This window comes from Biomphalaria glabrata, chromosome 10, assembly GCF_947242115.1.
Source record: "Biomphalaria glabrata chromosome 10, xgBioGlab47.1, whole genome shotgun sequence".
In the NCBI taxonomy this organism is placed as follows: Eukaryota; Metazoa; Mollusca; class Gastropoda; family Planorbidae; genus Biomphalaria; species Biomphalaria glabrata.
Genome location: NC_074720.1, coordinates 15,073,909 through 15,097,740, shown reverse-complemented (window position 1 = coordinate 15,097,740; position 23,832 = coordinate 15,073,909). Strand labels below are relative to the sequence as shown.

General features: G+C 37.7%; 2 protein-coding genes across 6 annotated transcripts in view; one reads left to right on the top strand and one right to left on the bottom strand.

Moving 5' to 3' along the window:
• Nucleotides 1-23,832, top strand: part of LOC106066546 (gamma-aminobutyric acid type B receptor subunit 2-like) — a 335,198-nt gene that overhangs the window by 149,588 nt on the left and 161,778 nt on the right. The window lies entirely within an intron of this gene.
• On the bottom strand, nucleotides 1,168-11,003 carry LOC106074430 (antistasin-like). 2 transcript variants are annotated; one of them, XM_013235202.2, is made up of 4 exons: nucleotides 10,826-11,003; nucleotides 9,731-9,959; nucleotides 5,874-8,970; nucleotides 1,168-2,736 (listed from the first exon to the last, which is right to left on the bottom strand). In XM_013235202.2, the coding sequence occupies exons 3-4, from the start codon at nucleotides 5,935-5,937 to the stop codon at nucleotides 1,664-1,666; spliced, it is 1,137 nt and encodes a 378-aa protein (XP_013090656.2). In that variant the 5' UTR covers nucleotides 5,938-8,970; nucleotides 9,731-9,959; nucleotides 10,826-11,003; the 3' UTR covers nucleotides 1,168-1,663. The 2 variants fall into 2 exon arrangements, with proteins under 2 accessions (XP_013090656.2, XP_013090658.2); XM_013235204.2 differs by having other exon boundaries at nucleotides 9,731-9,956.

Here is a 23,832-nt window from a genome sequence, read left to right as displayed (position 1 = left end):
TTTTAGGAAACAGTGTAATGCACATATTTAGTAATTGTTGTTATTTTTTTTTTGGTTATTAGGAGGAGGAGGGGAGATGACCGAGTGGCCTGATTGTCAAACAAAGGATCGAACCAAATGTCCATAAATTCAATGTAATCTCAGTAAGTAACTGGCATTGGTACGACTGAGTAAAACTCTTTATGGGTAAAATCTCTTCCTTTGGTCACAGGTCATAATAGAGCAAAAGCTCGACCATGAATGGACACTCTCGAAGTATTAGTTCGACTTAATGTGACTGACAGAAATAGCTTAAACGTTGACGCTCAAAGTTGATAGGGTGGTAAACTGCTTGGCTATCAACCATTAAAGATGAGTTCGAATCCCACATAGTGAGACTTGAATTTTGGGATTTTGAGTACGTTCTGCTAAGTCCATCTCCTTCCCAACAGCTGTATGCAAGAGTTACTATTTGTTAAGTACGTTCTGCTAAGTCCATCTCCTTCCCAACAGCTGTATGCAAGAGTTACTATTTGTTAAGTACGTTCTGCTAAGTCCATCTCCTTCCCAACAGCTGTATGCAAGAGTTACTATTTGTTAAGTACGTTCTGCTAAGTCCATCTCCTTCCCAACAGCTGTATGCAAGAGTTACTATTTGTTAAGTACGTTCTGCTAAGTCCATCTCCTTCCCAACAGCTGTATGCAAGAGTTACTATTTGTTAAGTACGTTCTGCTAAGTCCATCTCCTTCCCAACAGCTGTATGCAAGAGTTACTATTTGTTAAGTACGTTCTGCTAAGTCCATCTCCTTCCCAACAGCTGTATGCAAGAGTTACTATTTGTTAAGTACGTTCTGCTAAGTCCATCTCCTTCCCAACAGCTGTATGCAAGAGTTACTATTTGTTAAGTACGTTCTGCTAAGTCCATCTCCTTCCCAACAGCTGTATGCAAGAGTTGCTATTTGTTAAGGATGTTATAGACAAAACAAAGATAAAATACAACAAAAATGTTTTCAGCAACCTCCTCTCCCCCCACCCCCTCCTTTAAAAAAAAATCAAACAGGATGCAATTAAAGAAAAAACATCACCTGCTCCACACACTTTAGGCGTGGCAGATTTTTTTTTTATATAAATAAAAAATATAATAAAACACTCTAGAGTACAATAATGAGTTATGCAACAAAATCGAATTGAGCTGTAATTCTATTTATTGTTTAGTTTTAAAGTTAACATCGCTGAAGATCTAGTTTTTTTTTGTTTAATTATTCTGTTTTTGTTGTTGTTGTTTTTTTTGTAGCAAATTAGATTATTGTCGAAAGGATTGAACTCTTGTTACAGTGACGACTTCATGAGAACTATCCGAGTTAAGAAGGTGTTTGCGAGCCAGGAAATGGCGAAAGCGTGTAAGGTGTAGTCCAAATTTGAGCTGAGCTAACTACGTCACCAAGACGTTCCTTTAGCGTTAGCACACCGAATAAATTAGACGAAATAAAACAACAAATGTTGAAATCCTTGGTTCACTGGCTGTATACGTGTCACTGTAAGCTCTCAATGGGAATAAATGCTAATTAAAAATCTCACAATCCACTTTCTCAATTAGCCTATATTATTAAAAAGAAGATTCTATAAAGGAATTTGGCTGCACTATTTTCAAATCAGTTGTTTGTTACGCAATCCTGTCCAATATTACGATTTACAGCTGCAAGTGTTGCATCCGTTGGCGTCAACTGCGTAGCCTATCCTGCAGCTCACTTTACAAGTAAGGGTAGGGCACCTCGGTTTGGGCTTCTCTTTACACTGACAGGTCAGGCAACCGTTCTGGTCAATGACGAAGCCGTAAGCGCATTGCGTGGTGCAAACATTGTCAGGACACAGGGGTTCTTCGATATGGCACTCGCAGGTCTCGCAGCCATTCTCATCCTTTTCGTAGACGTCACAATCGTCGTCACACATGGGCGGTATGCAGGCAGGCGCTGGTGTTGTCCTTTCTTTGCACTTGCAGATGGGGCATCCGTTGCTGTCGAGCACATTGCCCTCAAGGCAAATTAATATGCAACGTGAAAGTGATCGGCAAGAAGTTGGAGGGGGCTTTACTGTGCACATGCACGTAGGGCATCCGTCATCACCTTTTATGTAGCCATTAGGGCAAGCAATTGTACAATCTGGGCATTTCGGTTTGGGCGTTGTTGGCTTTACAACGCACTTGCAAGTAGGGCATCCGTCATCACCAAGTACATAGCCATCTGGGCAAGTAATTTTACAATCTGGGCATTTCGGTTTGGGCGTTGTTGGCTTTACAACGCACTTGCAAGTAGGGCATCCGTCATCACCAAGTACATAGCCATCTGGGCAAGTAATTGTACAATCTGGGCATTTTGGTTTGGGCTGTGTTGTCTTTTCAACGCACTGGCAAGTGGGACATAGATTGTCGTCTAGAATATCCTCGCCCGGAGGACACGAGGAAGGACAAACAGGGCACTGGGGAGTTTCAGGAGTGGAAGCTTCACATTCACATATCCTACAACCTTTTCCATCGATCTTGTCGCCAAGCTGGCACCCCTGGTCACAGGTTTTGGGACAAGGTTGTGGCACAGCTCGGCACGCACACTCACGGCAACCGTATTCGTTTTCAACCAGTCCCGCTGGGCAGACGAATTTACATTCTAGTTTTGGACACTCTTGTAAAATGCAAACACATTTGACTGTGTCCAACTTGAAGTTGTTAGGACACTTCAAGTTGCATCTTGTAATACCTGGCTCTGAAAATACATTGACAAAGTTATTCAGATAAACGTATCCAGTGAAACAGTAAAACAATGTATTGGAAGTACTTTGGCCCACCACAAAGGACGGACTGCTAACGCGACATTCAAAGGGACGTAATTTTAGAATAGGATCTAGATACTCAATGTCATGTAGCGTAATGAAGCTAAGTTAATTTTTAATTCTCTGCAACCAGCTCCATAGCAACGAGCTCTTCCAGCGGGCTGGCTTTCGTGGAAAAGATTGTATTCTATGTCAATAAATAGAGCAGCGAGGATTGGGCGTGGCTTATTTGCAGATGCAAATAGAAATCTACATTCAATTATTACATCAGAAACGCATTGTCTGATCAGCACATTCTAATAGTAACGTCCAGACATCTTTACATCAAGCAAAAGATCGTCACATCTCAAATCTACAAGATCTTCACGCTTAACATAATAGACAGCGTTGGACCCTTCAAATGTTCACTTCTTTGATAGCGAGAGGGACAAACTGATTACTCGTTGTGAATAAAACATATGGAAAGTTATTATCTCTTTTATGTTGGTCGATACAAACTGAACCTTATGTATGTCTGCTGATAGGAACCTAAGTTTCTGCATCCTAATTCACCCGCACAGAAATACTCCAAAATGTTTTCGAACAAACGTTACCTTACACCAACAACATATTAAAACATTTTATTTAAACTGAAAATTAGATCAGCATATTTATCTTTACATTGCCAACTGGCGCGCAAAACATAAAATCATATAATATAATACTTAATCATAAAGTAATATGATAATAATAATGCTTGTCTTCGGTTCCGAAGATTTATGAGGAATGCAGTATTTCCCGTGGCTATGATAATAAAAAATAGTGTAATACATAAATGAAAGAAGTCTCCTTCCAGTTGCCAATGTTGTATTCAGTTCTTAGCTATTACTTTTTTATTCAAAACCCTCTTACACTTATTATTGGATCTTAGCTTGTACTTCTACTTTGATATGGGTTTACATAGTTAGATCTAGTAGTACTAGTCTCTGGTAGCACTAGTCTCTGGTAGCACTAGTCTCTGGTAGCACTAGTCTCTGGTACTACTAGTATCTCTCTAGTAGCACTAGTGTCTCTCTAGTGGCACTAGTCACTAATAGCACTAGTCTCTCTGTAGTCGCACAAGTCTCTTTCTAGTAGCACTAGTCTCTCTCTAGTAGCATTAGTCTCTCTCTAGTAGCATAAGTCTCTCTCTAGTAGCACTAGTCTCTCTCTCTAGTAGCATAAGTCTCTCTCTAGTAGCATAAGTCTCTCTCTAGTAGCATAAGTCTCTCTCTAGTAGCACTAGTCTCTTTCTAGTAGCACTAGTCTCTTTCTAGTAGCATAAGTCTCTCTCTAGTAGCATAAGTCTCTCTCTAGTAGCACTAGTCTCTCTCTAGTAGCATAAGTCTCTCTCTAGTAGCACTAGTCTCTTTCTAGTAGCACTAGTCTCTCTCTAGTAGCATTAGTCTCTCTCTAGTAGCATAAGTCTCTCTCTAGTAGCACTAGTCTCTCTCTCTAGTAGCATAAGTCTCTCTCTAGTAGCATAAGTCTCTCTCTAGTAGCATAAGTCTCTCTCTAGTAGCACTAGTCTCTTTCTAGTAGCACTAGTCTCTTTCTAGTAGCATAAGTCTCTCTCTAGTAGCATAAGTCTCTCTCTAGTAGCACTAGTCTCTCTCTAGTAGCATAAGTCTCTCTCTAGTAGCACTAGTCTCTTTCTAGTAGCACTAGTCTCTCTCTAGTAGCATTAGTCTCTCTCTAGTAGCATAAGTCTCTCTCTAGTAGCACTAGTCTCTCTCTCTAGTAGCATAAGTCTCTCTCTAGTAGCATAAGTCTCTCTCTAGTAGCATAAGTCTCTCTCTAGTAGCACTAGTCTCTTTCTAGTAGCACTAGTCTCTTTCTAGTAGCATAAGTCTCTCTCTAGTAGCATAAGTCTCTCTCTAGTAGCATAAGTCTCTCTCTAGTAGCACTAGTCTCTTTCTAGTAGCACTAGTCTCTTTCTAGTAGCATAAGTCTCTCTCTAGTAGCACTAGTCTTTTTCTAGTAGCACTAGTCTCTTTCTAGTAGCATAAGTCTCTCTCTAGTAGCACTAGTCTCTCTCTAGTAGCATTAGTCTCTCTCTAGTAGCACTAGTCTCTCTCTAGTAGCATTAGTCTCTCTCTAGTAGCATTAGTCTCTCTCTAGTAGCACTAGTCTCTCTCTAGTAGCATTAGTCTCTCTCTAGTAGCACTAGTCTCTCTCTAGTAGCACTAGTCTCTCTCTGGTAGCACTAGTCTCCGGTAGCACTAACTCCATAAGATTTCTATTGTTGTAATATTTTCTCTTTCATTTATTAAGAGTAACAAAAGAAACTAAAACAAATTAATGCCACTTATCTTATTCATGGCAAACCAGTAACACAGACTAGAAACGCAAAATACCTAGGTGTTATAATAAATGAAAAACTATCATGGATTCCTCTTATTGATGAAACTATAAAAAAATCAAACAAACCATTAGAGTGTATTAGAAGAAATTTCTATAAATCAAATAAGATCATAAAACTAAAATGTTATTGAACCTTCACTAGGCCAATAATAGAATATTCATCCTCTGTTTGTGACCCCTCAACTCAAGAAAACATTAAGAAACTGGAACAGACACAAAATAGAGCAGTGAGATTCATAACAAACGAATATTCACATTTGACTAGAGTAACACCTTTAGTAAAATCACTAAATTTAGAAAGCATTCAGGATAGAAGACTCAAAAGTAAAGTAGCAATTATACATAAAACACTGAACCATAATCTTCAAATACAAAAACAAAATTTAATAAAATACTCAGAAAGACACAAAGATAAAGGCACTTTCCTCGTTCCATATGCTAGGACGAATTTGTACAAGTGCTCCTTCTTCCCTATTGTTATTAGAGCATGGAATGGGTTGCCTGAGCTAGCCAGTAAAGCCAGTGACTTGGCAGAATTTAAGTCATTGGTTAATATGCATGACTAATCATCTTCTTTTTTTGAAGTAACGTCTGTATTATATAAGATAAGATAAGAAGACTCTAGCAGTCAACAAAAATGACTCAATTGGCCACAAGACATTCACATATGCACTAACAAGATTCTTACGTGCTAAAGAACTGTTCCCAAAGATCCCAATCAGGATGATAACTACAAAACACAGCTTGTCCATGATTTCGAACCTGGCAATACATGTTCAACACATTTGGCTCAATCGACATTTCCCCCCCCCCCCCCCAAAGGTTTAAAACTTAATTTATTGATAATGTCCTACTGACTAATTAATTTACCAACTAATCGATAGCTAAATTATCTACTAAAGGTTTTACATTGTTTGGTGTAGGAGTATTTCTCCAAACATAGTGTCGAAATTTAATGGGCAAACAACTAAAGACGCAAGACAAATTTGTGTTTGTTTGTGTGTATATTCGCATTAAATGTTATTAACTCTCCAGAGTCTAGACGTTGAACTTGAGACTTTGCTTAAAATCACTCCAATGTGGTGTTCTTGCTGCTTACATTTGAATACATTAGTTGACTCACACTGTCAGCCTTTCTTTGGCTTTACTTGTTAGACATTTCACAATAATGGTTGATCTTTCTTTGGCATTACTTGTTAGACATTTCACAATAATGGTTGATCTTTCTTTGACTTTACTTGTTAGACATTTCACAATAATGGTTGATCTTTCTTTGGCATTACTTGTTAGACATTTCACAATAATGGTTGATCTTTCTTTGGCTTTTACTTGTTAGACATTTCACAATAATGGTTGATCTTTCTTTGACTTTACTTGTTAGACATTTCACAATAATGGTTGATCTTTCTTTGACTTTACTTGTTAGACATTTCACAATAATGGTTGATCTTTCTTTGGCATTACTTGTTAGACATTTCACAATAATGGTTGATCTTTCTTTGGCTTTTACTTGTTAGACATTTCACAATAATGGTTGATCTTTCTTTGGCTTTACTTGTTAGACATTTCACAATAATGGTTGATCTCTTTGACTTGCATTTCATCACTTACCCTAATATACTTTGTTTTTAAAATGTCTCTGGGATTCTTTAATTGACCCATTTCTTTTGCCAGGACAGAACAAGATTTGCTTTGTTAGAGGGGGGGAATTACTCAATTCGGTTCTTTACCCTCAGTCGTTGGACTTATTTCATCTATTTTTCGTAGCACGGACTTACAGACAGAGGCTTATATGATACATTTGTTTCAGCTGGGAGATGGAGAGAGGGGGTTGGTGGCTACTGGTTGGTCAGCTCCACCACTTCCGCCATGACGTTTTGTGACGTGTGAGATACTCAAGAAACTTCCCAGAAAAACATGTTGACCGGATATTAGCCTGGGTCGTTCACCTCTGCACAAAAGATTGTTTACATGGATAATTTCACCTTGACCTATATGGATGTACATTATTTAACGCGGTATTGCAGACATTGTAAAAAAAAACATTTTGTCCAATGTTTGACATGTTTCGAATGTTCCTTGAGAGTTGAAGATACTTTACTTCCTAGTCTAAAACCTTCCGCTGGACGACGGGGGATGGAAGCGGGCAGGGTTTGAACCAGAGACCATCGATAAGTCCGAACGACAGTGCAGCGCGCAAACCACATGACCAGGCAGCCATCCTTTATGAATGTACGTTATTTAGCGCGGACCTATACGAATGTACATGTACATTATTTGAATGCGGGCACCATATGTTTTCGATTATTCCTAGCTTAGAACCAATACAATCAATTCAAATTATAGCAAGAAGCAATTCAAAAACAAGACAGTAATAAGACCTTTATGACCTCATATCGTCCAAAACGTTATAAAATAGTATTCATTTGTAACATGTGTTCATTTTAGTCACGTGATTCTTCGCCCCTTCGCCTCTCTTAGAAACGCCATAAATAAATGTGCCACGAGTTTTTCATTCTGTTGATTTGAAAAGTGAAATAAAAGACATGAATCAAATGTGGAGATTTTTTAATGTTTAATTTCAGAATAGTAAGTGCATATATTGTCAACTAGCCTAACATTACCCGCGGCCTGCGGGTCTAAGTTTGTGTTTACTAATCTAGTGGATTGGATTTAGATGTATGTTAAACTTAACTAATGATCCTTTCAAGTTTTTTTCTCTTTCGCTTCGAAAATAAAATTAGGTTTACGAGAATGGGTTTACCCGAAGTCGATACATTCATATCTATTAAAAATGAAAAGATCGTTGCTTTGTTAAATGAATGGGATTATAAAGTGAACAATTAAACGAAATAATTTTTAGTACGCGATTCATGAATGAAAATCTAGATCTAGACCTATCTCAACTCGGCTTCGCAGCTTTCGTAAACGAATGTAGTCTATTAAAAATGCTTTAGAAAACCAAATTTGAATGTTTATTTGATCAAAATATGAAATGAATGGACTATAATTAGTATGTTCATGTGTTAAAGTATAAAACTATCTGTGCGAAGAGAAGTTTTATCATCTTAGAGTTGAATTAGAATTTTAGATCTAGGGATGGGATTATAAAGTAAACAATTAAACGAATTAATTTTTAGTACGTGATTCATTACGGTATTGTCTAATGAAAGAATGTTCGTCAGGAAATCTGTAGTCACAGATATCAGTAACTAATTTATGTAAAAAATGCTTTTGAAACACAAAATCGAAGGTTAATTTTATTATATAATGAAATCAATGGATCTTCTTTTGTGTTTTCATGTGTCAAAGTAAAAAACTATCTGCGCAAAGTGTATTTCTTAAAATTAGATCTACGTCTAAATCCTTTCGATCTTTTCTCATGTCAACATTGTTAACCATGGTCTAGATCCATAAAATACTATAGCTGTAATAGAGTCGGACAACTTTATTTTTTTGTAGGGTCTTAAGTTTGTTTTAGGGCTACAATACATACACTACGGTCTAAGTTAGTATCCAAGGAACATTCCTGCCTAGTTTTATCAAGATTGGTCAAGCGGTTTTGATGTCTATAAGTAACATACATACATACATACACCTCACATTCTACTTTATAATATAGATAAGAAAGCAAGCTTCAATGTTTTGTCGAAATCATAAGTGGTCAGTATTTCTTTGCAGTTAAAATCACATTATGGGCAGTGGTAGACAGTCACCTCGGGGCAGGGCTCAAGCAGGTACAGGCTGGGCATCCTTTGCCATCAGTAAAACGCTGCACACCGTACCTGAAATAAACAGTATGTGTCAATGGACTCTGTAGCAGACGAGGAAGTTGGAAAGACAAACTTGGAACATCACACTATATCTCTGTTCATACATAGATTACTTTTGCTTTGACATTTCGGCAGAAGAATCGTAGATATTGTAGAACTTAGAACCCACAGGCATAGATTAAAAGACAGTCTATAATTTATTACAACCTTGTATAACAGACAAACAAAATGACTTGTATCATGACCAGCAATACAAGCTCTTAACCGAAATTTGCTAGGTCGTAACTGAAATGTGCAGTCTAGCATGACATAATGGGGCGAAATTTCTGAATGGTTAAGCGCTTTGCTTCCGAACATTAGATCCTGGGTTCGAATCTCGGTGATTTCTGGGATTTTGACTTTCGGGATTTTTAGGGTGTCCAGAGTCCACCCAACTCAAATGGGTATCTGAGTTTCGTTGGAGAAAGTAAAGACGGTTGGTCGTTGTGCTGGACACATGACACCCTGCTCGTTAACTGTTGGCCAAAGAATCAGATGACTTAAACATCATCTGCCCTATAGATCGCAAGGTCTGAAAGGGGATTTTTTACTTTAACAAGCGCGACATAAGTTACAGAGAAAACAGAACCACCTCATGAAGATTTTATTGTAAGATCATCTAAAATCTAAAGCTTATTAAATTACGGTCATCACTAGTGAGTTGCAAATACAAAACACATTTACACACACACAAACAATGGGAAGCGAATAGAATGCTTTAGCGTTATCTCACCTGCACGGTGTAGACGGACAAACAGCTGGGCGACAATCACAATCACATGTGGGACAGCCGTTGACGTCCGTCTTGAACGAGAGGCACGCCCTGGGACCACATCTCAGTTCTGGACAAGCGGGAATGGAGCCCTTGACCTTGACACAGGCACACCCTCTGTCTGACAGAACGTAGCCATTGTCAAAGTCACAGGCCAGCATGCAGACCGCTGGACCGATACGGAGACCTGCTGTAAGCAGACATTTCAATGAATCAATAATAAACAATTTATTCCAAAGGTATTAGCAAGTGGACCTGTACTATGCCAGAGTGGACAACATTCTTTGACACTTTATTTATTTTATCGAACGAAAGGCCTAAATGAAAAACAATATGAATATAAAATAAGGAGAGGTCGACATTTTTCTTAACTTTACATGCAAAAGTGAATAAATTGTTACGCCATTTTCTTGCTTATATGATAAGTCATTCAAGCTTGATATAAGTCATTGGATTTCCTAGTTAGACTTAGTTCATTCATGAAGTTTTGTTTAATACTATTGAGACAGATGGGAAAAAAAGTAAAGGTTCATGCGAAGGAAATATAGAATGTACATATCAATTTACTTCTACCTTTGTATCCGGCTAGAAATAATATTTGATTTTGTAAAGTTATGGTTTAGATTTGTATGCATTATTGCTATCAACCTTTTTAATTTTCTGTCCAGGAGTAACTTTCATTTTAGCAACGATCACAATGGTGTTACTCTAATCAAATGTCAGTATTAATTTATGACAAACTTCAAGGCTCTACACTCTATCTATACTAGGTCTAGTTTATTATTACAAAGCTTATATCAATTCACTCTGTCTGTCTGTAGGATAAAAAGTTTAAACATGTTTTCCTATTCTCGGATCAAGTTAAAACTTTGCATAATTATTCATTGAACCTGACAAGACACAAATCAATTAAATAAATGAAACAATTAGTAAAATTAATTTTTGGCCATTTATTATTTAGTTTGATTACGAAATAAGGGGAATAAATAAACTACTTAATGAGAGATGTTGAGCTAACCTTATTACTTCTACACATAACCATGAAACATTTCCTACCTGCTAAAGTCTGCGTAAATAACAGTGACCACAGAAAAAGAAATGTGCTCTTAACATTCATATTGCTATGTCTCCTTGTTGAGTTGTAACTAAAGCACTAGAAGCAGAAAGAAATATAAATCTGTTCTAACAGGATAGGGAACTTTTCACGGATGTTGTCCGAATTAATTTTTTCCCCATTAGAAGCACGTGATAGCAACATATTAGGATAGTTACATCCTGTTTTTATTACCTAGTGACATTGTATATAAATAACTATGACACACCTTCGATTGGTGCTACGCAGTCAGTTTTTATTTAATGCCACCGGTTGACAAGGTAAAATTACAATATTAGTGAAAATGTTGTTTTTTTTTTTAGAGAAGTTGAGATCTAGAGGCGACTGATATCTGGGCTTGTAACAGTTCACAATGGTATTGTCACTAGTGTATGAACTTCAACATGTATTCAAATAGAGGACAAGCTGAAAACGTCACCTCTCAAAGCAGAAGTCCAAGTCATTTGTTTTTCTGCATATCACTCTACGGAGAGCTTGTGTAACGGATGTGAGAGAGCGCTTATAAAGGAGAGAAGAGTATGTGTGTGTATATGTTTGTATGTATGTGTTTGTTTGAGATGGATAGAAAGAGAGAGAGAGAAAGAGAGTTCACTCGCTATGCTACAACTTATCCATTTTCGAAGTTAGAACTAAACAAACACCCACAAAATAAAGTCAACTTAAAAGCCCCAATGTGAACTTCAGAATGTAAATCTATTTTCTAAATCAAATGATGGTTTGAAAGAAAGCAATGGACTCTCTTCTTATTTACATGACTTCCAGCGTACTCCACAGTTCTGAAGTATCTCTGAAGTAATACCCCGACTCCAAAGAAAGTCTCAAAGAAATTTCCCCAGCGCCCCTAAAGTGGCTCCACAACGAGTTATACTTGTTGCCTGTAAATTTGATTGACGTAGCTCCACGGAGGAAGTCTAAGGAACCAATTGCGATCAATAGGTTATTAAACCTATTTTATGGGAGGTAATGTAACCTAGTTTCATTAGAGGAGGTTTCATTCTCTGTTGGCTGTAGTCATAGACAAAGTGTCTATAAAGGAACGAATGTTTTACTAGACCTACAAGTTTCAAACGTCTTAAGGATATAAAATAATTCAGACTTTTAAGGTTTCGCCTTTATCTTTACCTATCCATTAGTCTGTTAAACTGTTGGGGCACCACACATGCTTCGTCGACCGTCTTTCTCCATTCCCTGTCTTTTGCCTTGAAAATAATCACTTTTAATGACAGTCCAGTCAATTCTTTCATTTTGTCTTCCCATAGCTTTTTCTGTCTACTTCTTTTGTATCCTGCACTATTCCCCAAAGAAAGGTATTTGCGAGCCCTGAGGTCATATGTCAAAAAAGTCTTAGTCTTTTTTTTTGGTCATGTCATCGTGGGGCCCAAATGTTGTCTTGAACCTGTTTCTAGTCTCCTCCATTATGATGCGGTCATTGTAAGTGATTCCTCGAATAGTTCCAGAGCACCTCGATTCCATGACTAGGATCCTCCTCTCTAATTCTGCAGTTAGCGTCCAAGATTTGCAAACATACGAGAATGTGGCCATGACTAAAAAGCGCATCAGTATTTAACTATTTGATTCCATACGATAGAACAAGTAAGCCACACCTTCCTCTCGGTATCAAATTAACGGCTCCTAGAATCAATATTTCAATTGTGCAATCTCATTTTAGTAGCGTTAACCGGAATTAGTGAAAAGAACCGTTGAGGTGATTCCACAGTTCATATTGCCAAAGGTACAGGAGAAGAAATGTTGCGTCTGCGCGAACATTTTTAAATATTCATTGAACCTGACACTAACGAGATGTATATATAGGTAACAGGAAAGCAAACATTTTTGTAAAACTATTATTTAAATCCTCTTCTTTGTTGGGAAAAATTAATCCCTTCCCCATCCCTGAAAAGTCTACAAGATACGACAATGATTAGATTGCTTTGTATTTTATAAGCTTTATTATGGTAGAAATAAGGGGGAAAACCCAGAGTTTTTAATGTAGTAAAAAGAGTCATATTCTTAAGGATTAAAGTCAAGATTATTTTTATTTGTCTGGGGTTTATTTCGTACATAATGTAAAACTTCTAGAAGTTGTAGATCTTTTTTTTATCCTTTATATCAAAAATTAAAAGTTTGACAAGCAATAGAAAATAAAACTTTTTAAAACAAGCTTAATTAAGGAAAAGAACCGCTAATTACTGCCATTTATGTAAAAATTACAAGGTTTAGCTCCCTTTCCACCCAAGAAAAGAAAGTTAAATAATTAGTACTAATTGATTAACTAATTGGTTAATTTTAAATTGATGTGTGTATTGTCATCGGCTATGAATAATTATGCAAAGTTTTCACTTGATCCACGAATGGGAAGTGGAAAAAAAAGTCAAAACGTAATTAAGGAATTCAAACTAGATCTACATCTACATCTACATCTACATCTCTCATTCAATAGCATTTATTCTCCTTATTTGGATATCAAACAAAGTCACTGGTTAATTTTTTTTTTTTTATTGATTCATGTCTTGTCAGGTTTAATGAATAATTGTACAAAGTTTTAACTTGATCAGAAATTAGGAAAATGGAAGAAAAAAACATGTTCAAACTTTTTACCAGACAGACAGAGTGAGTTGATAGAAACTTTGTAAAAAATGTAAATTATTGTTTGATGTCATTACTAAGACCTCTTGCTGGAGCTCCCATGAGAAATACTTTGAAATAGAGTTTGGAGATTCGAGAGAGATGAAAGAGATAAAGATCAAGGTCTTGGCTTCAGAAGACGTTATTGTTGAGTGTAATGAGATCCGATGTTGTCTATTAGAAACCTTTGAAATCAGTTCTGCTATCACAGTGGTCACTAACAGTAACTAAAGTTTATTGCGATTGGCTTGCGATGTGTGTGATGTAAAGTGTGTGTTCTACTGTGTGTCTGTGTGTGTGTTGTGTAATGTGTGGAGTTTTTTTGTGTGGTATGCAGTGTGTGGTGTGAAGAGTTGTGCGTTAGGAGTAAGTATATCTGAATATCTGAACTTCTGCAAGCTCTATATCTCTGAACTTCTGGAAGCTCTATATCCTAACTTCTGAAAGCTCTATATATATCTCGAAAAGCTGCTGACTTAAACACAACACCACCATGATGACGTCTGCTTTGTATTTATGGAAGGTGCTGTGCGCTTAACTGGACCACTGCTTGACCTTCACTTGACGGAAGTCCCACACTTTGCATAGAAATAGAAATCTAGATGGCGCAAGCTGACAGGAAGTCAAAACGCTTCCCTGCTGCGAGCCTCCCCAATCTGATTTTTTCCTATTTATCCTTCCGCGTCATTGCGTGATACGGTCATCACACGAGCTGGACAATAAAGGCAAAAAGCTTTTCATGTCCACTCTCAGACACCCTACCGCCTTCACCATGCCTCCCCTTTCCCCCAGGCCAACGTAAAACGAGCGTAAGAATGTGGTCATTCTTAAGTCCAGGAAGCAGCGGTAGAAAAGGGGGAAAAGACCAAAAAAAATTGGGGCGCGGAAGGAAGAAATAATTTGGACATACGGACACAGCAATTACGTCTTTAGATCCCAGGGATTTGGCCAGGAGCTTGTGGACTTAGTCCGGCCAAGTCTGGTCAGTAGCTTTAGTATGTGAACAAGTGTTTGACATGAGTGTAATATGAGTCGTATTTCTTCTTACCACTGTTTATGTAGAGTCTATGGGCTGTGAACTAATTTCAAATGTACATGTTTTGGGCATTCGGAAAAAAGATTTCAATGAACGAAACATCGTCAAAAAGAATAGATTTGGTCCAGATTTAGTTAAGCTAGGTATTTAGGTCTTTAAATAAATTGTTATCATTGGTCCAATTTTAGTTTAAGCTAGGTCTTTAAATGAATTTTTATCATTGGTTCAGATTAAGTTAGGTCTTAGCATTGGTCCAGATTAAGTTAGGTCTTAGCATTGGTCTAGATTATTAAGTTAGGTCTTTTGCATTGGTTCAGATTAAGTTAGGTCTTAGCATTGGTCTAGATTAAGTTAGGTCTTAGCATTGGTCTAAATTAAGTTAGGTCTTAGCATTGGTCCAGATTATTAAGTTAGGTCTTAGCATTGGTCCAGATATAATTAAGCCTTTAAACGAATTCTTCGCATTGGTCCAGATTTAGTTGAGATAGGACATTAAATGAATCCTAATGATTTTGGTCAGTTTATTTCAAAGAACCCTGCTATGTTGTTGTCAATTTTGCACTAATAATCCTGCAATTACCAAAAGTCATAGCCCTAAAAAACAACTTTTTTTTTGTATTTATTTCTGTAGAGTGATGACACTTATATTTAATGAATACAACAGACAATTGTCTTACAGCTTTTATTTTCCTTGATGAATACATTGCCACTTCATTCATTGAGACTGAATGTACAAGACTAGAATAAAAAGGATTGAACAACTCAGTGGTAGTGCGCTCTTTTTCAGTGTATCTAATCGTCATTTTCGTTTTGAAATCCCAAAGAGTTCTACTTATCAAAATGTTGCAAAAGTAAACTTGATTGTGAAGATTTTATTTCTGAAACAGTTCAAAGTGTTGGCTAATAGTTTCTCTCCTTCAATCCTGCATGTAAAATTGAGATATTATCTTTATTTAGTCTTTGTGTGTGTGTTATAGTTTCAGTGTTCTTACGATGAAGAGTAAGAAAAAATAAAACCTTGAAAGAATCAAATGTCTTCTGTTTCTAGTCTTTGACGTCCGCCTACACATCTGCACTAGTCTTGCCTAATCATAGAGCAGACGTTTTGACCATGTCATTTAGTTTCTGATAGGTTTCCGCTTCTGTTGACTAGTAATATCCTTAAGATGACATTTCCCCTTGAAAGACAGGGTCTTTGATGTCAGAGCAAATTAGACCAATCTAAATATCACTACGCTGAGGATGTAAGTGTCCATCAAGAATATAAACACGAAACACAGTTGCTGAGTCAATCCATTCGTTTCCATGAATTAAAGAATAGTTCTCTTAGACCATGAGCTTCTCTCCCTTTGTAAGTTGTTTACTTTTGTTGTTCTCAAGATCTCAGTCTACGCATCTCAATTGTCATGTCTTGTATCTAGTTATCTCAATATCTTGTTAAGTAAAGCTTGCTCCCTAGCGGTGCTCCCATGTGGCCCGAGATTCATGCTAGTCTTCACCTGACATGCTGGTCTGGGCATGACATGCTGGTCTGGCATGACATGCTGGTCTGCGCCTTACATGTTGGTCTGGGCCTGGCATGTTGATCTGGGCCTGGCATGTTGATCTGGGCCTGGCAGGTTGATCTGGGCCTGGCAGGTTGATCTGGGCCTGGCATGCTGGTTTGGTGCGGTCGTTTCGTTCTAGTTGACGTCTTGGTGACGCAGTGAATTCAAGCAGACATCAACTTAGCTTGCAAGTTGCAACATACAGAGGACTTAAGCCAATGCAGACTGCCCAAAGAGCTATGAACACGCACATAAAAAGAGACATAGCGTTCACGTGTGAGCAAGGGCATTGATTGTCGACCCAGTCTGGTTGAACAGATATTTAAATTAATTTTTTTTCTGGTTTGAGACTGGTATACGAGCTATTTAAAACTAAAAGGTCAAGCGATGTCAACCCTTTATGATCAACTTGACACAAAATTGCAATTTATCAATGACCTGTCTCTCAATTCTATTTCTCTTTAACATTTTTTCTGTCATCTGTTTGTCTGGATGTCATCTGTATGTCAGCCTGTCATGGGTAGGTTTTTAGTGCTTGTCACCAGTGTCCCGCTAGGGGGCGCTGAGAGAAATCCCATCGGTCAGAGTCTTTGTGATTTTCTCTCTCCGTGATGTGATATCGATTTGTCTGATTTTATTTGTTCGATTCTCTCAGATTGCGAATGGGAGAGGTCAAGTATGTTCGTCACACTATTTAGATCTAGAGGAGTCCATCTTTTGTTTTATACATATCCCTTTAGTGTACTCAAGAAATAGATAGATGGAAAGATGGATGGAAGGATGGATGGATGGATGGATGGATAGATAGATAGATAGATAGATAGATAGATAGATAGATAGATAGATAGATAGATAGATAGATAGATAGATAGATAGATTGATAACTCGGTACTAGTGTGAGGGTCAGGTCGGTACCAGTCTCTGTCAAAGCCAGTACCATTGTTAGGTACTAGTGAGGGTCAAAGTCAGTACATGTGTAAGGGTTAAGTTGGTACCTGTGACGGTCAAAGCTAGTTCATGTGTTAGGGTCAAGGTTGTCACAAGTATCAGTACCACTGTGAAGGTCAAGGCCGGTAACACTGAGTCAGTATCGGTGTAAGGGTCAAGGTCGGCACCTGTGACGGTCAAAGCTAGTACCAGAGTTAGGGTCAAGGACGGTACCAGTGATGGTCAAGACCTGCACCAGTGTGGGGTCAGCATAGGTCATAACGAACTAAGGAAACAACAAAACAGTGGAGTCCAGTTAACATTCCAATTATTTATTCCCTCCAGTTTATCACTGCTCGAGCATGCACCCAAGGGAGATAGATTGTTAGGAGTTCTGTCTTCAAATCTTAGGAGAAGAAATATTATGCCCAGCTCGTGAAACATTTATCTCGACAATTTGTGTGTGTGTGTTAGGAAGTGTTTAATGTTAGGACATTTAACTGTTACTGGTTCCTTGAATATTTTTTTTATCTTCTCTTTTTAGCGGAATCTCTTCTCTAGGCTCAATCTCTTTTTCGAATCCTCAAAAAAAAAAAAAAAAAAAACTTCCGCAAATTAAAAACAATGTTTAAGAAAATGCACATAGCAGTTTGGCTTGATATTTTCAGACGCTAATATCGTGGGTTCAGGCCCTATACTTATTAAATATAAATGACTGATATATCTGAACCATGTTATTCATCTGGCGTTATAATTCATTATGGATTGTATCCATTTACTTTTTTAATGTCTGACTTTGTCTACCTGGTCTTGTCAGTACTATGTCACGTGTATTATTACACAAAGTCGAGTGAGTGTCACACACATTTGACAAAGCTTCCTATCCACTCACTCCGTCTGTCAGGTAAAACGTTAGCACATGTTATTTATACCACACCCAATCTCAGATCAAGCTGTAACTTAAAAATAATTATTTATTGTACCAGGCAAAACATGAAGTATAACTAGTCAATTAAGTACTTGAAATTATTTTTTATATGAAATAATGGAAATAACTTCTCCATTATTGAGAATATAGTTGTAAGTGTGGAACTCTTTCCCATAGAAAAGCTTTTTTTTTCAATAATTGTTTTTATATTTTGCTTGTCTCTTTCCTCTGACAATAGTTTGAGAAAAGTAAAAGTAAATAGTTGGTCGTTGTGCTGGCCACATCACACCTTCGTTAACCGTGGACCACTGAAACAGATGACCATATACATCATCTGCCCCACACATCGCGGGATCTGAAAGGGGAACTTTAGGTTTTGTCTCTCTTCCGATTGAATCTTCACATGTTACTAATACATTTCCTTAAGACTCCTCTTGGGATATGCTCATCACGAAGGTTCTCAAATTTGGTTCCTGCCTGATCTCTTTGAACTTGGCTAGCTATATATATATGCATCTCGTATGTCCAACAGAGAGACCTGCGCTCCATGGACTCAACGCTTCTAATGGGGAAACGTTTTTCCCTCCAAAAAATTTGGTTTGCGTTTTTTGTTCGTGTCCCAAATGTTTTGAACTCACTCTCCATTGACCTCAGACAAACAGCTTGACCACATTCGAGTAGAACCTTAAGACCTGTCTGTCCAAAACTTGTTAAGATTAGTACCAGTTTACCTTGAACACGTGTGTTTAAATCTGTTATGTCAATATAGCGCCTTGTTAACCACTCTTTAGCAATGCAATTACTTCTATTATTCTATATTGGTTTTCCAAACAACAATGCTGTCATGTAGATAGGCGGTTAAAGAAATTGATTGGCATTTGTATACTGTGAAAGATATGTTTGAGTATAGGGTGGTGGGGGGGGGGGGAGAGCACGTGGAAATATCCAATATCAAGATGTAGTTTCAAAACAGAATGAGGTTTTAGAAACTGACATCAGGTTTGTATGAAAATCAGTTGGCGCGTCGTGATTCAGCCAACGTCCTTGACCCCTTACAATCATAGAGACGATATGTCAAGCGCTGTGTTAGATAAGAAACACCTTACATTCTCCTCTCCGGTTCTAGACTAAAACTCGAATATAATTTAAAAAAAAACGCCAAGAGAAATGTGTCATCTATTGTGACATATCAACACTTGACATCAGCGCCATTGTCACTCACACACACACACATCAAACCGTATATCGAACAGATCTACATGTGTGATACAGACAGAAACTCTCTGCTAAGAAAGCCAAATCAAATCCTGCCAAGGATTAGTCGCGACAAGGCGAGGCATCAAGCTCGACTAAATAATTCTGATGAATAGATTTGTATGTGCGTGCAACAGGGTTCCCTCTTCAGAACTAAAGATTCAGATTGGTCGCAAAGAGTTTCGGATTGACAATGAAAACTTCAAAGAGTTATAATAGATATTTGGAGAAGAAACACATTCATTGTATCTCAGTAGCCAGATCAAAAAGAAAATCTTGACAACTTGCTAGCAAATACGTGAAATCAAAACTCTGGAGAGTATCAACTTCACTACAAACACATTGAAAATGTATTTTGGCATCATCACTAAGTAGCACCGTATACACCAAGTGGAACGGTGTCTAGTTCGTAATAGGGCCTACTAAGGTACGTACGTCGATGTACCAATGACGCCATGTCTAATGACGTCATAAAGACAAAGCTAATGGCGTCATGACTAGTCTATGCCATCACATTACATCATATTGACAAAAGTTAATAACATCATGGCTGGTCTATGCACTAATGACATCACGTTGACAAAGCTAATGACATCATGGAAGATCTGATTGTAAACCACAATTTGTGAATGCTAATTAATGCATCTGCTGGAGTGCAATCTGATATTTCTTCGGACAGTTTTGTGTCAGCGTGGCTGATTTACTAACAGCTACCGTTACAATAGTTTACAACCGTGTTTCCAAGACGTTTTCCTTAACGGAACACTTTGCACATTCTGAGTCTTTAGCGGAACACTTCGCACTTTCTGAGTCTTTAGCGGAACACTTCGCACTTTCTGAGTATTTAGCGGAGCACTTCGTACATTCTGAGTATTTAGCGGAGCACTTCGTACATTCTGAGTATTTAGCGGAGCACTTCGTACATTCTGAGTATTTAGCGGAGCACTTCGTACATTCTGAGTATTTAGCGGAGGACTTCGTACATTCTGAGTATTTAGCTGGATCGTTTACCAGCTGACAGATCAGCCTGAAGTCCTATTGATCTGATGTTTTTATCTACAACACTTAAAGCTGGGCTAATCAACAATGTTCCTGGACATCACTCCACAAGTGGACAGACCGGTACGATTTCCTGATGTTAGCATATCGTCAACCCAAGGATGAGGCCAAACAGCATTGCAGTGAGGTCATAATGATTTTAGTGGACTATACATATTCTAAGATTTATTATTCTTTACAAATTGTTTGAATTGCGTATGATACGGGCTCTCTTTCTCCCAAACAGTATTGTCATGCTATAGTCAAATTATTAGCCCTAAATTTGTTTTGAAACAGGTCTAAGTAGCTCTGAATGTGTAGAGTGCATGACACTGCGGGATGAACATTAACAACAACAAAAAATTCTTATTATTTACAAGGAGACAAATAAATACTAAAAACGATAACAGTTTTGTGTTCAGCGGAAACGAACCTGGAAAGAAATGTTTGTATTCTACTGTCTATTTACCAATTATTTGTATAAATTGTAAAAAAAATTCAATTGAAACAAACATCTAAAGAGATCAATAACCATAACTCCTACGCGAGATTTGTGATATTACTGTAGCCGACTGCATCTCGAAATTTGGTAGTCCTTTTTTTTTGTTTGTTCTCTCGGTAACAAAACAGCAATGGTTAATTAAACAGCTTGTATTTATGTTTGTTATGTGTCTGCATTGTCCTCTGTCTCGGTTTCGCAGCTGTGTCTTTAAATTTAAAACGATAAAAGCATAATATATACATTTAAAAACAAAAGACAATATCTCCAATATACAACTTAAAATAAAATGAATTATTTCAAAACATGATTGGTTCCAACGGGGCACCAAACCCGTGACTTTCACACCGTCAGATGCCTGAACGTATTTTTGATGTTTGTTAACCAATTCAGCCACCTGGAATTCATAATTTTGTAATTATTTAATTAATATTATCATTAAATGGACATTTAGATATAATACTAGAATTAGACTTCAGATTTAGAATTCTTATGATCTAGTGTAGATCTAGATCTCCTTCTAGATCTAGAATCTAGAGGTAATGTATATTAGATTTACGTACAAATGTTAGTCAAGCTTGATTCTTTCAATAAAATTGAAGCAACTTAGATGTTTTATTTTAATTTCGGAACACTATGGCTACCTACGACATGTTTTTTTTCCTAAGTCTAGTCCAGCCAAGTTTACATTTCTGAATTTTTTATTTTGCAAAAATTATAATGGTCAAACTAGACTTTTCCCCATGTGGCCAACGAGCTTGTAATTGTTTTCTCAGCGATATACATCAACTGTTAAATTTTTAGGAAAATCGTTAGAGGCGTTTTTGAGATCAGCTGTCCGGGTTTTTTTTTGGATACAGGTTTCTGCTGGATCCAGGTTCCTAAATCCAGGCTCCATGAAGGAGTAACTTGAATAGAGGTCTTGTAAAAATAACAACGGTCTTCAGCTTCATGGTCTAATAGTATTAGCCTACACAATAATATTTCTATCTATTTACGGCATTAAACATCCTATATGGTATAACTAAATGCAGTATTTTCAGGTTAAAAACAATTATATTTATTTGAAAACATTTTATCAAATATCAAAATAGTGAGTCTGTCAGAATCATCAATGGCACAGTTCAAGTCCCCAAGGCACTGGCCCTGGTGATTACGTCTTGCCAATATAGTCTCATTAATTAATATGTTCGTCTAATTATCATATAACATTTATGAACTGTAGCGAGGCTGCATGCAAATGGCTCTAGCCCGGTTCGTGTGCCGATAACTTTCAGTCTCCCTATGTCATATGTCACCAGAGTCTATAATTACCTAACACAACAAAATGTCACACACATACTATGTCCGGCATCGCTCCCAGGCTTGGGATATTGACTTCAGCCATCTCCTGATATTTTTTTGTCCTCATGACCTTCACCCTTCATTTTGGTCAAGGCCTTTACCTTAACATCCATTTCTAACATTGGATTTATTGGCTAAAATTAATTCGAACATGATCATGTATTTTATTTCTTTCAAGCAAGCTATATTAAAAAGTGTCGTGATTACCTCTCCTCGTGCAGAGATATCTATTTAGAAAATAAAAGAGCTGAAATTTTTAAAACACTGTGCACAAATACAAGGTTCATTGTACAGCGTCTCATCAAAATTTCATTTGCACTTTTATTTTAGGCAAGATGTATTTTCATGATTACGTCCCTTGTCTATTTTCTTTCAAGTGCTTAGATAAAGTAACAGGTCTCGGAATGATTGCAAACATGGCCTGCAGAGAGTCAACTGCTGTCTGGTAGCAAATCGGGCTTACAGAGGGTCAACTGTTGTCTGACTGCCACTCGGGGACTTGCAGAGGGTCAACTGTTGTCTGTCGGCCACTCTGGGGCTTACAGAGGGTCAACTGTTGTCTGACTGCCACTCGGGGGCTTGCAGAGGGTCAACTGTTGTCTGTCGGCCACTCTGGGGACTTGCAGAGGTTCAACTGTTGTCTGGCGGCCACTCGGGGACTTGCAGAGGTTCAACTGTTGTCTGTCGGCCACTCTGGGGCTTACAGAGGGTCAACTGTTGTCTGACTGCCACTCGGGGACTTGCAGAGGTTCAACTGCTGTCTGGCGGCCACTCTGGGGCTTGAAGAGGGTCAGCAGTTGTCTGGCGGCAATTTAGGCGTACAGAAAATGAACTGTTGCCTTACGGCCACTCGGGCTTGTAAAGGATCAACTGTTGTCTGACGGCCACTCAGAGGGCCAACTTCTGTCTGACGGCCACTCGGGCTTGTAAAGGATCAACTGTTGTCTGACAGCCACTCAGAGGGCCAACTTCTGTCTGGTGGCCAGTCAGGGCTTGCAAAGTGTCAACTGCTGTCTGATATTACGCTATTTCCATTATTTAATGCACAAAATGTTCTTCAATAATTTACAAATCAAAACATTGAAGCCTTTTCAAATGTGGTCAAGCTTAATTTTAAATTTAAAAAATAAATGTCTCAATCAATTTGAACTGGACTCACTCGTTGAGAAGCCTTAGCACTCTAACAAGGAGGAAACCTTAGCGCCATCCTACGTGGATCAAGTGTCTGTGTGACTTTTTAGTTCTATCTTGTTCTATCAACCATTCAAGCTTTACTTAATGACATTATTGTATCAAGCTCCTTCTGTTAGTGAGAGTACCTTCAGAACTAGACTTTTCAAGTCGTTTTGTTTTTCAACGATAAGAGCTTGTTGACCCATCGCTTCTTCTTTTGATCATACTGACCAACTACAACGTAATCTCCTAACACAATCTACAGCATTTGTAACAGCAGCGTGACTTACTTTGATACATTTCTTTTACGGAGAACAAATAGCTTTTATATGAAACAGACTTAAAGAATTATTTTTATTCAATAAGTATTAAACCTTTTTTTTTTTTTTTCGTTTTTCCCTATATAAAGATCATTCTGTATGTGAAATACGCACCGCAATGTGACATCGACAACGTAAGAGACTATAGACAGAGACAGAATGGCATTGAATGACGTCATCAAGAACAGAGCACTTGTCCATTTGTGTTTATCCTACTCTAAAGAAATGTTTAGATTAGACGGCAAGGTAGATTTTGCT